The 16,343-nt window shown below is 42.6% G+C and overlaps 1 protein-coding gene across 1 annotated transcript; it reads left to right on the forward strand.

The window, feature by feature from the left end:
* The first annotated feature begins 363 nt into the window (after positions 1-363).
* GPX6 (glutathione peroxidase 6) lies at positions 364-11,663 on the forward strand. The gene is made up of 5 exons (XM_023191684.1): positions 364-450; positions 3,867-4,020; positions 8,587-8,704; positions 9,200-9,299; positions 11,457-11,663. The coding sequence occupies exons 1-5, from the start codon at positions 364-366 to the stop codon at positions 11,661-11,663; spliced, it is 666 nt and encodes a 221-aa protein (XP_023047452.1).
* Positions 11,664-16,343: the final 4,680 nt, after the last annotated feature.

The raw sequence follows: 16,343 nt of genomic DNA on the forward strand, positions 1-16,343 counted from the left end.
TAGCTGGATCAGGTATCAGTGATTAGGACATAGATTATAGGCTTTTGAAAAGAGCTCAGACATCTGAGATAACTAAAAGCTCGTATTTCAAGAGAGTTCACAAGAACTCAACCTCACCCAGACTTTACTTTCAAGAGGCAGAGAATGCCTTTTGTGTGAAGCTGGCAGAGGCAAGACAGGTGGAGCAAGCTCCACAGTGAGGGGTTTACAACTGAAGAGGAAGGGGGTGTGTGTAGGGAGTGGAGGTGGGTGTGTATGAATGCCACTCTGCGATTGGAGGGTGCTTCTTCAAACTGGTCCCTGCCAAGGGTTCAAAAGGGGCTGAAATCCTGGGGACCTCAGAGTCGACTAAAACTCCTAGCCATGATCCGGCAGTTCCAGGCCTGCTGTCTTGTCCCACTGTTCCTGGTTGGCTTTGCTCAGCAGACCCTAAAGCCTCAAAATAGGAAGGTGAGCATGGGGCAGGAGATCCAAGCTGATTCCAGCACATAATGACCAATCTGGCTGCCAGAGTTGTGAGGAGTTCTCTCCTCTCTCCTTTCGAAGGACAAGATCTGCATTCCCAGCAGATCTTCACAAATCCTGACATTGCTATCCTTAGCGGGCTCTCCCTAAATCCACTGTCTCTTACTTGCATCTTTTCCTCTGCACCTAGTGCCTCTTTGAATTGAATGTATGTGGAGTGGGGTTGGGGGCTGCCTCAGTACATTCCCCTTTGCCACTTCCCCCTGGTGGCCCCTTGGTAGCCTAGAGCCTGTCCCCTTCATGCTTGTCTGTAACGTGGGGTAGCGCTGTGGATCCCAACAAATGAGGCATGAAGTAGCAAATGGATTGACAGGGAGGCTGCCCTTGTTACTCCTGGAGAGGCTGCTCAGCCAGAAACCCAGAGGGAGAGGTGAGAGAATCTGGTGTTGGGATCCGCACCAGGAGTTTCAAGGTCGCGGAAAGAGGAGTGCCCCCACTCCCACACTCCTAGAAAAATAAAACACATAAGGCCAATATGGCTGTCCGCCAATATTAATTTTAGGGAAGATCATGAGGTGAGGTAGAGACAAAGCTCAGCTCAGAGTAGGCTTTGTTCTCAGATCTTGATGTTGCTCCCAAATCTCCTGATGCCATTTAGAAAAGGCCTCCCACTGGATGTCAATAGCCACCCCTGTAAAAGATGTGTATATATGTCTTAGGATGCAGACTGAGCAGATCACTTGAGACACCTGCAAAGTTTAATTTTATAATCAGATGAATTTATCCAAAAGCATCCTCAGTGGCGGCCGTATGCCAATTATATTTCTTTTGTTAGTTCCTTTTTCTCCTCTATAAAAGGTGGGGAACAATGCCCATCAAATAATGCAGAGATTCCCAGACTTGAGCTTCCCTCAGAGAGAGTTGCTTGAAGCACAATCGCTGGGCCCCGCCCAAGAGTTTCTGATTCAGTACGTTTTAGGGGGAGCCCAGGAACTTGCATTTCTAAAATGCTTCCGGTTGATACTCATGTAGGTCTGCAAACCTGAAGCTTTGAGCTTTAATCTCTGTTATTGGGTTCATATGAAGTGTAAGATGGTGTCTATTAAATGCTGTAAGACAGCTTACTTACTTTCAAGAAAGGTAACAGACTACTTGAAGGGACAACCTCCGAGGGTTATCCAGATCTATGTCAGCCACTGCTGCCTGGTTGGGTGTGGAATTTTCGATGTAAAATATAATCTTGTGAATTAAAAGCTGTCTTCTAGTGTATTCTGTCTTCTTCAAACAGACGTAAGCAAACTAGAGCAGAACTGAAAGCTGGGTAGGAAGGATTGAGCTCTTTGAGTCTGCAATTTTCTTGGGATTCTGCATCTCATTTCACAGAGTGACATCCACATGAGAAGCAAACCTTTGGAAGTTGTCACACTCAGAGCTAAGGTAGCACAAAGGCAAGAAAATGGAGGCATACAAATGACAGCTCACATGGTGATTTCCGTGTGACTTTTTATTATAGTAGCAAGAAAGACAAATGCTGGAAATTATTTAGCTCAGAGGCAAGGTGTCATGAAGGCAAAGAGAATGCAGGGACATGGATGACAATCCCATCATAGTGGATTTCTTAGGCTAATGTTCCCAAATATTGTGACTAATGTATATGCACAGATGTGTACAGAAGTATGGACTCAGAAGGAAAGGGCTTGCCCCTAGGTCAAGTCTCCTTCTCTCCAAGGATAATGAAGGAGAAGCTATGATCTTGTGTCCTGGTGACAGACTTGGAAGATGATAAAGGTTTCTTGCCCCACTCTTCCCACGGTAGCTCACCCACAGGCCATTCCTTCACTGCATGCCGTATGCCTTTAAGGACTGAGATCCTGTGAAGCCCAGTTTAAATTACTCTAAAATTCTATGACTTTTCGTCATATGGCCAGGAATATAGACTCTCTTACCAGATAACATCTTAGCCTTTTGTTCCAGGTTCTGCATGCCTTTTATTCTTGGCATGGTTGTGGGTAGAAAGTTTTTCTGTGCTTTCTATTGTATGAACTTTAATTCATGAGCAGTCCAGGATGTTTCACAATATAAAGATGAGAAGTGGGTGTCAAGGATGAGTTTTGAAGGTACCAGTGAAACCGGAAAAGTTCCCTTGTCCTTCTCAGAGGGCATGCGATGGCAGGTGTGGCTCACTTCCTCAGTGCCTCGCTGCTCAAACCTCTAGGGGACCAAAGAGGGAACATACAGACGGGCAGGCTGTGGGGCTCCTACCCCAAGGCAATGTCTAGGGGTGAATGTTTACAGCTGAAGCCCTAGTGGGCGTGTGTTACTGGGCGCTCTTAGTTCAGCCATCCATAGGCGGCTTGTGTTAGCTCAATTAGATCCCTGCCTTCTCACAAAGACAGAGGGCTTTCTATATCCCAGGGATCTTGCCATGGGGTACAGGAAGAATCGGATCACACGTGGGCTTGGAGAATGAGTGCAAGGTTTTATTGAGTTGAAGTAGCCCTCAGCAGATGGGGGAGCCAAAACATGGATGGTTTTTCCCTGGAGTCCGGCTTCTTTCCCTACATTCCGGCCTAACTCCGTGTCCTTCCGCCCTCAATGGCAGCCAGTGTGCTCCTACACTGGTGCGTCCTTCTCCGCGTCCGGCCAGTCGAGTGTGTTCCTCGGCTGATGTGGTCCTCTGCACATCCAGCTTCTGTGTGTCTGCCTGCTAGGGTCTCAGGGTTTTCATAGTCATGGGATGGGGGCGTGGCAGGCAACATTTGGGTGAGAGGCAGGAGTGCCTGTCCTCACCTAGGTCCCTGGGCACAAGCCTGAGGGTGGAGCCCTAGTCAGGTACCCTCCTTTCTCTACCCAGAACTTCCTTGCTCCACCCACTGGGGTGGAGACCCCATGACCAGTGAGTACCCCACTGGGAAGCCTGGAAAGGCCCTTCAGTGGCATCTGGAGAAGTAAGTTATGGGCCTGATTTTGGGGGATAGGAATTACAATATAAGAACATATAGATGAGAAGTTTGTGCAAAACCTACTTATGAGAAATCCTGCAAAAATCTGTTAAGAGTATCTGAGAGAAGACGGCATGACTTGAATGGGGTGTTAGGATGTCGGGGGAGAATGCAATGTCAGGCAACGGAAGTAAATGGTATTAATCTTCTAGAAACGGGAAGAATATTATGAAATGCTTGTCTTGCTACCTACACACAAAAAATGGATTATAAGTTAGAAGACATAAATTCTAGCTATGGCATCAGCTCTAACTAAAAATTTTACTTGGAAATGTCCCCTCAGTTCTTAGAATTTCAAGATATTACATGAAGGGTCTTTGAGTGTTTTGAAAAAGTCCACAGATGTTGGAAATTATTGTTTATCTTGTATCGTTATGGGTTATTTTTGTAATATTCCAGGTGGATTGCAACAAAGGGGTGACAGGCACCATCTATGAGTATGGAGCCCTCACCCTTAACGGCGAAGAGTACATCCAGTTCAAGCAGTTTGCAGGCAAGCACGTCCTGTTTGTCAATGTAGCCACCTATTGAGGCTTGGCAGCTCAGTATCCTGGTAAGAACTCACGTTTCAACGCTTTTGGAAGCAGCATAGCCAGATAGCCATATTCTAATTCCAGAAGGTTTTACCGATGTGTTATTAGAGGATGCAGTGGGAGAAGTGATCAGGTGACTCTACCTCCCTAAATGCTGCTCCTGCTCTGCTCCTTAGAATATCAAGACAATTATTTCCAGATTTGAGAACTAAGACTTTCCCAAAGACTTAAAGACCACTAGGAGCACACTTGTAGTTGAACAAGTTGAGTGTGTTACTTGGTGCCCTGAAGGAAAACATGTTTTGTAGAGAACCATGGGGCTTCTTAATGTGAAAGTATTAGAAAGTACTTACTATAGAATCTGAGCTTTTGTTAGGTGATTTGGAGACGAGTCAAGGAATTGAAGTTCTGTTCTGAATTGGATGCCATCAAGAACTGGGAGCAATTATATGATTTGGTTTCTTAATCAATCATATTTACATGGGGAGAGAAACTAAGGCTAAAGCTGTAACTGGTAAAGAAGCAGCAGTCGTTCGTATTGGCAAGAATAGGGTGGTACCTGGTTATTGTTGTCATTTGGACAATGTTCATGCTTTGTCTATGTTCGGTTACAATTATGCAGTGACCTTGTTTTTGTCTTGATTCATCATGATCACATGTTATGTGATATTGAGGTTCTATGAAATTGTTTATGTTTCCTAGGAGAGTGCTAAAGCCAGCTGTGACTCCCAGGCCAGATACTTGGCTTTCAAGGACGGATTTTATGCTTCTCAAAATCTCATAAAAACAGGAGAGATGAGTGATCTTTGACATTCTGGAAAATGTCCTTGGGTTCTGTAAGCAACTCCAAATGACAAAGAGGGAAATGAAGTTTTCTGTCTGGGCAGCCTTTGATTAGTGCAAGGGCTGTCTAATGTGACTGGAAAGGTAGAATAATGCTCCATCTCGCCAACCTTGGCCTAACCTTCTGTGGTAGCTGAGGTGTGCTTCCATTTTCTTTGTGCCATTAACAGAGAAAAGTTTGGTATTACTGTTAATCCAAAACAGATTATTTAAAATTCTAGAACAATTATACTAGAGATAGATACAACTTTGGACAGGCCAAGAACTTTATTTTATGCTTTAAAAAAAATGGTTCCGGTGGCTCAAGCCTGTAATCCCAGCACTTTGGGAGGCCGAGATGGGCAGATCACGAGGTCAGGAGATCAAGACCATCCTGGCTAACACGGTGAAACCCCGTCTCTACTAAAAAAATACAAAAAACAAGCCGGGCGAGGTGGCGGGCGCCTGTAGTCCCAGCTACTCGGGAGGCTGAGGCAGGAGAATGGCGTAAACCCGGGAGGCAGAGCTTGCAGTGAGCTGAGATCCGGTCACTGCACTCCAGCCCAGGCGACAGAGCGAGACTCTATCTCAAAAAAAAAAAAAGTGGTTCAAGATAAATTTAAAATATTTATTGCACCAAATGCCACAGAGAAATGGATCAAAATAATACATGAACAAATTTTGTTTTGTTTTGAGACAGTCTCGCTCTGTTGCCCAGGCTGGAGTGCAGTGGCATGATCTCAGCTCACTGCAACCTCTGCCTCCCAGGTTCAAGTGATTCTCGTGCTTCAGCCTCCCGAGTAGCTGGGATTACAGGCGTGCACCACTATATCTAGCTAATTTTTGTTTTGCATTTTTAGCAGAGACAGGGTTTTGCCATGTTGGCCAGGCTGGTCTTGAACTCCTGACCTCAAGTGATCCACAAGCCTTGGCCTCCCAAAGTGCTGGGATTACAAGCGTGAGCCACCGCACCTGGCCTATACATAAACAAGTTTTAAGAAAAATTTTCCACACGTTGACACGGTTATCTATTCAACTGATCAAAAATATATAAACCCTATCAATTTTTCTTAATGGATTTTCAATAATAAAAATCCCAGAATTTTATCCCTTTTAAATAACACTTAAAGTCAAGCATATTGTAATCTCATGTCTCACCAAAAAAAAAGATCCGGCTCACCAAATTTTGACATTTTAAAATTAACATTCAGAGGATGCTTTATGATTTAAGCAAAAATTCTAATAAAATGCCTGCTCCTCCAAAGTACAAATGGCTCACATTTACCAAGAGAAGCTAAATATTTTTCCAATTTAATGGTAAAATTATGCATAAAAAGATACTCTCAAAAGTACATATTAGGATAAGAATCACACTTTTAAAATAATTTGGGGTCACTATTATTATTATTATTTTTGAGACAGGGTCTTGCTCTGTCGCCCAGGCTGGAGTGCAGGGGTGCGATCTTGGCTCACTGGAAACTCTGCCTCCGGGATTCAAGCTATTCTCTTGTCTCAGCCTCAAATAGCTGGGACTACAGGTGCATATCTTCTCGCCCAGCTAATTTTTTTTTTTTTTTTTTTTTTTAGTAGAGACTGGGTTTTGCCATGTTGGTCAGGCTGGTCTCAAACTTCTGGCCTCAAGTGATCCACCTGCTTCAGTCTCCCAAAGTGCTGGGATTACAGGCATGAGCCACCACAACCGGCCTCAATTTTTTTTTTTTTTTTTTAATATACAGTCAAGTCTAGGGGAAACCTGAAAAGCTACAGACTAAATTTTTATTATAAGAGCCCAAGAAATGATTTAGTATCATTTAGTAAGTAAGAAAGTTAAAAGAACTTGCCAAAGGAATAGAATCAAGGTCCGCTAAGTGTATCTACTGTAGGACCTCAGGACCTAGGTATTAGAGCCCAAACAACAGTTTTGTATCATTTAGCAAGCAAGAATTCTCCTCCCTTCAAAAAGTTAAATTTGAAAAATATGGTAAATTTTAAAAGTTGTGATGTGTAAACAGCAGTTCCATGGAATATGAAGCTGCTCTTAAATTTGTTTTAATTTAATTTTATCTTAAATCTGCTACAAATTGTATAGGCAATATACTTGCAACATTCAAAATTCAAGAGATATAAAAAGGTTTAACAGTGGCACTTGCCATGTTCCCTTCTCTTTAGGCAACCAATATTATCAGTTTATGGTGTATATTTCCAGAAATCTGTTATGCATATACAAGCAAACATTTCCCTCTCACTTTCTTTCTCTCAAGCACATACACATACACAAACATACACAAGGAAATGATTATGTACATTGCTTTTTCACATATATCACATACCTTGGGGACAGGAGTGGTGGCTTACACCTGTAATCCCAGCACTTTGGGAGGCCAGGGTGGCCGGCTCACTCTTGAACATCAGAAGTTTGAGACCAGCCTTGCCAACATGGTGAAACGCTGTCTCTACTAAAAATACAAAAAAATAGCTGGGCATAGTGGCACATGCCTGTAATCCCAACTACTCAGGAGGCTAAAGCATGAGAATCTCTTGAACCCGGGAGGCAGGGGTTGCAGTGAGCTGAAATCCTGCCACTGCACTCCAGCCTGGGTGACAGAGAGACACTCTGTCTAAAAACAAAACAAAAAAACATGGTGAGTTTCCTTATTCATTTTAAGGCATAATATCATAATATTCTGCTGTGTTGCTGTGATATAATTTATTAAACTAGCTCATGAAAATTTAAAAGAGCATCTCATTCAAATTTTACACCAGATGAGGAAATTGAGAGAATTAAAGAAACTTACCAAAGGAATAGAATCAAGGTCTGTTAAGTGTGTCTGCTACAGAAAGGAAATACTCTTGATTGCCAAAGATAAGAGGGAGATGAGTATCGATAGTAACCAAAGAACTGTAGAAAAATAGGAAGACACTATCTATTTAAGAAGAGGTTCTTAGGGGACATTCCAGCAGGCGGAGCTGAATCTGAATAAGAATGGCCAATACAGGTTCTGAGGGCTGAATAAATCTGACCTGAAAATAGCTGAATATGGAAATTATTGTTCAAGTCTAAACACACAAGTTGGAAGGTTCCTGACAGTGGTAAAGAGCAATTTGGAGTTTGTGGCCTAGAGTCCCAGGGAGTGTTCTAGGGCATGTTCCAGCATCAGTTAGGTCACTGGAATTGAGGAGAGGGTACAGAATACTGTAGAGATAGCCTTGGAATTTCTCTACCACTCTCAGGGTGGAGCACCAAGGAGTACTCCTGGGAATGTAACTGGCACTGGAGTGTCTGGTTGTGTCACCATGGGACATTGTATGAGTGGGGCCGGGGGATGCGGGGATAGGTGGGTAGTATTTCCATTTTGTTTGCTTTTTCCTTACAAATTTTTTTGATCAGTTCACCAACTAAAGAAGACAGTGGCACTCAAATCTGACTTCTCTTTAGAATCAAACAGGACTCCCACACAAGGCTACCAATGTGTGTGTGTGTTTGTGTTTTTTAAAAAAATAAGAGTTCTCATTGGATGGTAAAGTACAGCCAGGCATGGCTTACTGTACAAGAAAAACAGCAGCCATTTAGATGCATTTCTGGAAACATGTGCTCTAGTCTTTTTTTTTTTTTTTCTCTACTCTTTTGATCTCTGTAATCTTGAATCTTTCCCTTCATAGTCCTTGGTCTATTCATGGGATAAATGGATACATTCAGTGATCTTTCACTGCTTGAGGTAGGCCTCCTGACCAAGCCACCAATGCTATTCATTCTCCACTTACAGAACTGAATGCACTACAGGAGGAGCTGAAGAATTTTGGTGTCGTTGTGTTGGCCTTTCCCTGCAACCAGTTTGGAAAACAAGAACCAGGAACAAACTCAGAAATACTTCTTGGCCTCAAGTGAGTGCTTGCATGGGACTCTGCAGATGCCCTGTCAGGATTTCCATTCCTCATTCCACCTAGATGCCTGCCTATTCTGGAAACTTCTGGGATAGGACATAGATACATGGGTTGAAGCATATCCTTATGATGTTTTGAATTCAATCTATTCTATTCGCAGTGCTTAAATATTCTCTTTACTTTTGAATTATTCAATGATGAGGCTAAGGGAAGATTGAATGGAAAAGAAGCATAGAGGAAAGAAGGGAGTATAAGAAATGGAAATGAAGCAGGAAACCTAAGCTCAAGATATAGCCTTCCAATTTTCTTAGAATTCTCTATTGGCTCCATAAAGCCTATTGCATGAAGTCCTGCTTCCCACAGACCATCTTTTCTTATCTTCCCTATGCACAGCCTCTTCCCTTTATCTTTAATTTCCTGTGAATTGGTGGTGGTCATTATTTTCCATCCATGTCTTAATCTGGATCTTGCTGGGAACACTTTGATTCACTGCAGGTATGTGCGCCCAGGTAGTGGCTTTGTCCCTAATTTCCAGCTCTTTGAGAAAGGGGATGTGAATGGAGAAAATGAACAGAAGGTCTTTACTTTCCTGAAGGTGAGTAAGTATAAACCTGGCATGGATTGGTTAGCTAGAAATGCTCTGAAAGCTGTGGGGCTCATGTCTAGGGTTGTGGTTGGACCCCTTGGAAAAGAGATGCTCAGGTAAGTTCAAGGCTCATGGCAATATCTGCTGTGAGGCTTTAGCTTTAAGTAGAGGAAACCCACGATGGACAATAGCTCTGACATGGACTAGCCTCCTGTATTGAATGGTAATGATTCATTCATTCAGCAATCATTTATCAGATCTCAGTATGTGCTATATAATGAGTTAACAAACATTAATAGGGCATAGTCTCTTCCCTGAAGGAACTCACATTTAATCAGGAGACAGACATGGATGATACAGAATACCATGTGCTAAATGCCTTTAGAGTCACAGAGTGTTAGAACTACAGAATACCAGGATAGAAGGACCCCCGAGGATCTCTGTGTCTACTCAGCCTCAAATACTGGTCTGCAGAACAAGGCTGGTCCTGCTGAAATTTTCACTCATCCACAGCAAATAAGGGAAAAATGACAATGCAGAATTTTTCATACAGCTCAACTTATTGAATATAAGACTGACATTTATTCTGATATTGAAGGAAATAAAGACACAGAGACAAAGTATGGAGAGAGAGGGGCGGGGCCCAGGGGACCAGTGCTGTGCTTGCAGAGGACCCACGCTGGCACCGGTCTCTGAGTTCCCTCGGTATTTGTTGCTCAGAAGATGAGGGAGTGAATCAGCAGTAAGACATACAGATGCCCAGAGATGTTCCATTTGCCCAGGGACCGGCGGGAGACAGATGTTTTTCTTTTGCTGAGATTTAGGAGAATGGTACTGACCTTCAACCACAAGCAGGCTTTAAGCATTTGCCTAACAAAGCACATTCCTTACAGCCCAAAATCCTTTAAACCTTAATTACCACAGCGATGTCTCTAGCAAGGACAAGATTGGGGGTAGAGTCACAGATTAACAGCATCTCAAATACAGAGCCAAATGGAGTCTCTTAAACTTACTTCTATCTATAAGAACACAGTAACAGGCTGACCTTTCTTTTCCCCACATTTCCCTCTTTTCCTTTCAACAAAATCACCATATATCTCTCAACTTCCTGAGCCCAGTACAAACACGTCCCACCATATATCTCTCAACTTCCTGAGCCCAGTAAAAACACATTTTTCAACTCAGAGATTACCATATATCTCAACTTTAGAAAAACACCACCTGGAAAATCCCGGATAAAGACACAGCCGTTTGTGGTTTTACTGAAAGCGCGGGAACCAATAGAAAACTGCTAAATGTATAACTTAAAATGTTAACCAATTGTAATGCTGTAACCTAGAGAAATGCCTTGTTCCTCTGTAACCTTAGAAGTCCTGTTTACATCGGGCTATGAAAAGCAAGTGCACGCATTATTCGAGGCCCTCTTGTAAGCTGTAAAGCAGAGGGACCAAGTTCGAACTTGCAGTAAAGATCCTTGCCGCTTGGCTTTGACTCTGGGCTCTGGTGGTCTTCTTTGGGGAATAAACAATCTGGGCATAACAATATTAAATTACTATTATGTTTACCCATATAAATTGCCCTTTACTTACTCAAAAATGGCACTACAATCAATTTTATGTGGTTCAACATGGTATTAAAAATCCTTTAATTTTTAGATTTATGCTTATAGTAGACTTAATTTTTCTTATTGGCAAAATGAATATTAGTGATTGTACATTAATCTCCAAGGAAATAGTTATTGAAATTTTACTGGCTTATGAAGCCTAGGAAACCCCAAATTCTGGGAGCCACTACTCTAAATCAACCTATCTTCTTTTTCCACTAAGGAAACAAATTGTAGAAATGATATGACTCGCCCAAGGAAAGAGAAAATAGTCTTTTACTGAATTGCCGTGATAAAATCATGAGAATAGAGGGAAGACAGGGAAAGGAGGAATGCTTTCTATTTACCGTTATACTCTCTAACTCTCGGTTGTTTGGTAGTTGGTGTATTGGTATTGATACATTGCAGTGTCTGTGATTGATTGGAAGCACGCAAAGTAGTTAATATATTAAAATACATAATGGTGAGTAGACTTTGTAGTCTAGAGATAAGACTGTACCACACAGAAGTAGAAATAAAGTAGAAATAAATGTATGTTTCTACTTTCCATATCTCTGCTCCAGAACTCCTGCCCTCCAACCTCTGATCTTTTGGGCTTATCAAGTCAACTCTTCTGGGAGCCCATGAAGGTCCATGACATCCGCTGGAACTTTGAGAAATTTCTGGTGGGGCCCGATGGAGTCCCTGTCATGCGCTGGTTCCACCGGGCTCCAGTCAGCACAGTCAAGTCAGACATCCTGGAGTACCTAAAGCAGTTCAGTGCCCACTAGGAAGGGTTAGCGACTGGCAGAAGTAACTACCCCGTCTCCCACCTGCAGGAATGTCTAACAAAGTGTCCATCTTCCTCCATCTTTGCTCCACACTCCTGCCTACCCAGCCTCCTGATGACCAAACCATCTTGTACTACCCAAGCAGCTGCTTAGCATGTGTGTGTAGCTGTGTGTGTGTGTGTATGGATATGTAGAATTGTATTTGTTGGTATATGCATAGGTGTTTGTATGTATGGTGTGTGTGTGTGTGCGTGCGTGCGTGTGTGTTTGAAGATTAAGGAAAAGAACACCTATATCCCCAACTCTCTGATCCTGAAATATCTATTCCAAAGGAAAATCATATTTTAGGGTAGATGAATCAGACTATCCTGTGTCCCTAAAAAAGCAATCCCCAGAAGTTGTGACATCTATCCTTTCCCTTTCCTGAAAGTTTAAAGAAAGCAGGAGCTGGCCGCAAGACTCTAGACCTCCTTCATAGCCTCTCTCCTCTAAGATAGGCATGCATTGGTAAACTCTTCTCTCCTCAATTCTCCTTTATTCCTCTGCCACCCAGTAGCTCTCATGTAGGACCTCTGAAGGCAGAGTGAGAGCAGAAACCCCACCTCACATGAAGGGAGGGGCATCTCCATGACGGTGGGTCCCAAAACCCCTCAGGGTCGGACCCTGCCAGAGCCTTCCTTGGTGCCTGTCCCTTAGTGCATTCAGGTCATGGCACCTGGGCACGGATGTTCCTGTATTCTGAATGATGGGCTTTCTCCTCACCCTGAGGCTCTTCAACCTTAAACTTATTCTGATCACTGTCTCAAATTAAAAAATTCTGCAGCAACCTGGCTCTGTGTGGTGTTTTCCCAGTCCCACATTATGTCCAGAGTCATACTTCTTCATTCTCTGTCACTTTGTCCCTGCTTTCTTGATTCCCTTGCCTTGTTCTTCAGTATTTTTTCTCAAAAATGCTCTAGAACTTTCCTGGGCACATATAAAAGAACCGGCTGGAACTGGTTGCTCAGAGCTGCTGTGACCGTGAGCACAGATCAGATCCCTCTGCACTCTCCCTTTCAGGTCTCTTGACCAGGCCCCTACATGACAGGAATCCTTGCCTCTCAAAGAATCTTCTCTCTCTCTACAACAAATATGCATACATTTCTGTTTATAAAATTAATTCATGCTCACTGTTAAAATCTGAAAGCACATAAAAGTAAAAAAGCATAACAAAACAAAATGGAACAAAACCCACTTCTAATCAGAGGTCAAAGGACCTGCTAGGAAGCCCTATCTGCCCCGTGCCGTTTTATAATTAAAATACAGTGTTTTATAATGGAAGTAGATTTCAGAAAACCAGATATTAAGGAAAGAAATTAGATAAGGAAGTAAGATAAAATCACTGTTTTTCTTTTCCTTTTCACAAATTAATTGGAACATAGGTACTAGCACTTAAAAATATTTTTTGCATAAAAAATGCAGGAAATTTAAATATCAGTGAGTAATTTCAAACATTGTAGGGATCATAATCCTGCTGCGTACCTAACAGAAATGTAGGCCGGGCACAGTGGTGCACACCTATAATCCCAGCACTTTGGGAGGCCAAGGAGGGTGGATCACCTGAGGTCAGGAGTTCGCGACCAGCCTGATTAACATGGTGAAGCCCCGTCTCTACTAAATACAAAAAAATTAGCCAGGTGTGGTGGCGCATGCCTGTAATCCAAGCTACTTGGGAGGCCGAGATAGGAGAATCGTTTGTTCCCTGGAGGTGGAGGTTGCAGTGAGCCAAGATCGCACCATTGCTCTGCGGCCTGGATAACAAGAGCGAAACTCCATCTCAAAAAAAAAAAAAAAAAAAAACGGGAAGAAAGAAAAAGAAATGTGATCCATGACTTAATCTTTATTCAGCAACATGAAAATTGACTAAACGAAAAACTATTAGGAAAATGATTCTTAAGACCTTAAAATTCATTAAGTGGTGGATATTTAATACATAAAAATGGGAAATATTATCAAAATATTTGGATGTTTTCTTTTCTTAAACTTAACATCTAGTAAGAAAAAGTGAATTTTAAAAAATCTGGCTTTCCTTGGCTGTAAACTATAGGATTTGAGATTTCCATAAATCTTTTACTAACCACTATGGCGGTTGTGAGGGCAGTGAGGAGATTACAGAACCAGCTACCAGTGGTGTTAAGAAATACGTTTCATTTTTTAGCTTCTTTTAAATCTCTGAAGAGGTTGAGTACCTCTGGGACCGTAATAGTCTTCAGAAGGGTTCCAGACCTGGTAAGATCTGGATAACCAAGGTCCAGAAAGTAGGTGGAGGAAGATGAGCTGACACAATGTATAAAATTCTCTACAGTTACTGGTTCAGCCTAACCCAGGAACCTGCAGTTGCTTCAGGTGACCAACATTCCTATAGTAATGAAGAAAGAGGACTGCAGCCTTCAGCCTGAATGCATTGTGCCTGAGTATCCAGGAAAGTCTTCAGCCTGCCACTGCTCTGAAAATCCAGGTTCCATACTCCTAATGCCTTCCAGTGATTGTCCCTGAAGAGAAAATAAACATTGTTCTGGAGAGAGCCAAGACCACAGAAAAGAGAAACAGAAATGTCCTTGCAGTGGGAGGTGGGCATAGGTGAGGGGTAGGTTTGGGGGTAGCAGTCCAGATCAAAATGTCACAAATGATGATGATGATGATGGCAATAATAATAAAATATAATAATGTAAAATGTCTTTATAAACAGAGGATTAAGACATAAAGTTTTCCATGTCTCTCCTCCTCAACCAATCCCTATAGCAGAACTTAGTCCCCAAGGAAAGTTACACTTAGAACCTTCTTGAAGTAGGTGGACTTCCCAGCAGTGCCTCAGGAGCTCCAGTCTGTCATAGTAGTTAAAAGTTTACTATCAGGTGATTATCATCATTACCATCACAGGCACCATTATTGCTGTGGAATTTTTTTCTTCTAACCAGAGGTTCCCACAACTTATTATGCAAATAAAGCACACTAGAGCTAATTGGGTCCATAAATCCATTACCCCACAAACAACCTACCAGGCATCTAGAATCATTAAGGCTCTGCTGATCACAAAACTTTTGGAAAGAGTTATCAGGCAGGACAGGAAGATTCTAAGGTCCTAGAAAACCAGGACTCAGACCCTCTCTAATCACCCTATTCCCAGATTTACAAAGCAGCCCATAGCAGGAGGTAATACACCACTGTGGTCTCCCCTGTGGCAGTTAATCTGTGGACGTAATATCTTTTCTGTGGACTGTGTGGACACAGGTGGCTCTTAGCCTTGGAGAGTGCACGTGTCAATTCTGGGAGGTGAAGTCTCAAAATACGAGAAGTAGGACACAGTCTATCCCACAGCACATAAAATCTTGCTTCTGTGTTCTTATGAACACCTCTTGACTTGGCTTCTGTTATCTGTAAACAGAATCTGAGACAAGAAATGAGGCAAATATAACTTATTGAAAGAATGGTCTCAGAAGAAAGGGAATCTGTGAAGCTGGATAGGGCCAGGAAAAGAGAGAATTAAAATGCAATTTCTGCTGGAGTTTAGCTTCAGAAAAAATCACGCTATAATCAGTCCCATCTTGAAGGATGAGACATAGTCTACAAGGTAGCCCATGTGAGTCAGTCATTGGCTTATGGGCCCACTCTTGAAATCTAGAGGCATACACTCCCAGGTGAGGTGGCTCCCTTTGGCTGAAGAAAATTCTCTGGAGAAGGTGGCCACTGAAAGTAATACTCTGAAGGGGCAGCTCTGAGCCATTAGCAGCCAAAACTCAGAGCAAGTGGAGATGCAGGCACTAGCCCAGTAAAGCCCATCTGGGTAAGGCTGTGGAGACCACCTATCACCCTCCACAAATGAGTCACTATTGAGGGAAATCTCGAGTAGAGGCCCTGAGAAAAGGACATTGGCAATCCTTCAATCAATCATCATTTTCCCTTTCTTGACTTCTATCTCTAGGAAATTGGTTCTCAAATCATAGTCCTCTGGCCAGTAGCAGTAGTATCACTTGAGAACTTAGAAATGCAGTTTTCAGATCTCTCCTGGGCTCACTGACCCAGAAGCCCTAGGGTGGGCCCAGAAGTCTGTTTTCAAAAGGCTTCCAGTTGATCTTAATACATGCTAAAGTTTGAGGACCGTTGCTCTAAGGAATGGAGAATTTGCAGAAAATATTGTCATTTTGACATAGGATGAGTAAGGAGAACTCTTGTACTTCATGTGGCTACTGACTCCTCTGCACAGTCAAGCCACACTGCCTCCCGCTCAGCCCTTAGGTGTCCCCCGGGTTAACATGGACAATTCAGCCATGCCCTTGGTTTATTAGTTTCCTCAGTCTCTGATCCACATCATCTTCATTTAGGTCCAAATTCAAGATTTGTTATCTGACAAAGACTCGCTCCTTGACCCAGCTTTAATCAGGGTTCTCTGAGCCTTTGTGACATCATAAGAAATATATATTTGGTCTTTCCTCCCAACTCCTGGCACAGAGCTTCTAAAATCCTTATAACTTCCTGAGTGATAGGGATGATAAGAGGTTCTTTTGTTACATTTGGTCTTAGTCCCTGGTTCCCAACACAAGAGCTTTTAAGACCCTTGGAATCTCCTAAATAATAACTGTCTTTATGTATGTTAATGAGATGACTGGTGGCTGAAAGTCCCCAGATAGCTTCAGAGTGAGG

This window comes from Piliocolobus tephrosceles, chromosome 5, assembly GCF_002776525.5.
Source record: "Piliocolobus tephrosceles isolate RC106 chromosome 5, ASM277652v3, whole genome shotgun sequence".
NCBI classification, from domain to species: Eukaryota; Metazoa; Chordata; class Mammalia; order Primates; family Cercopithecidae; genus Piliocolobus; species Piliocolobus tephrosceles.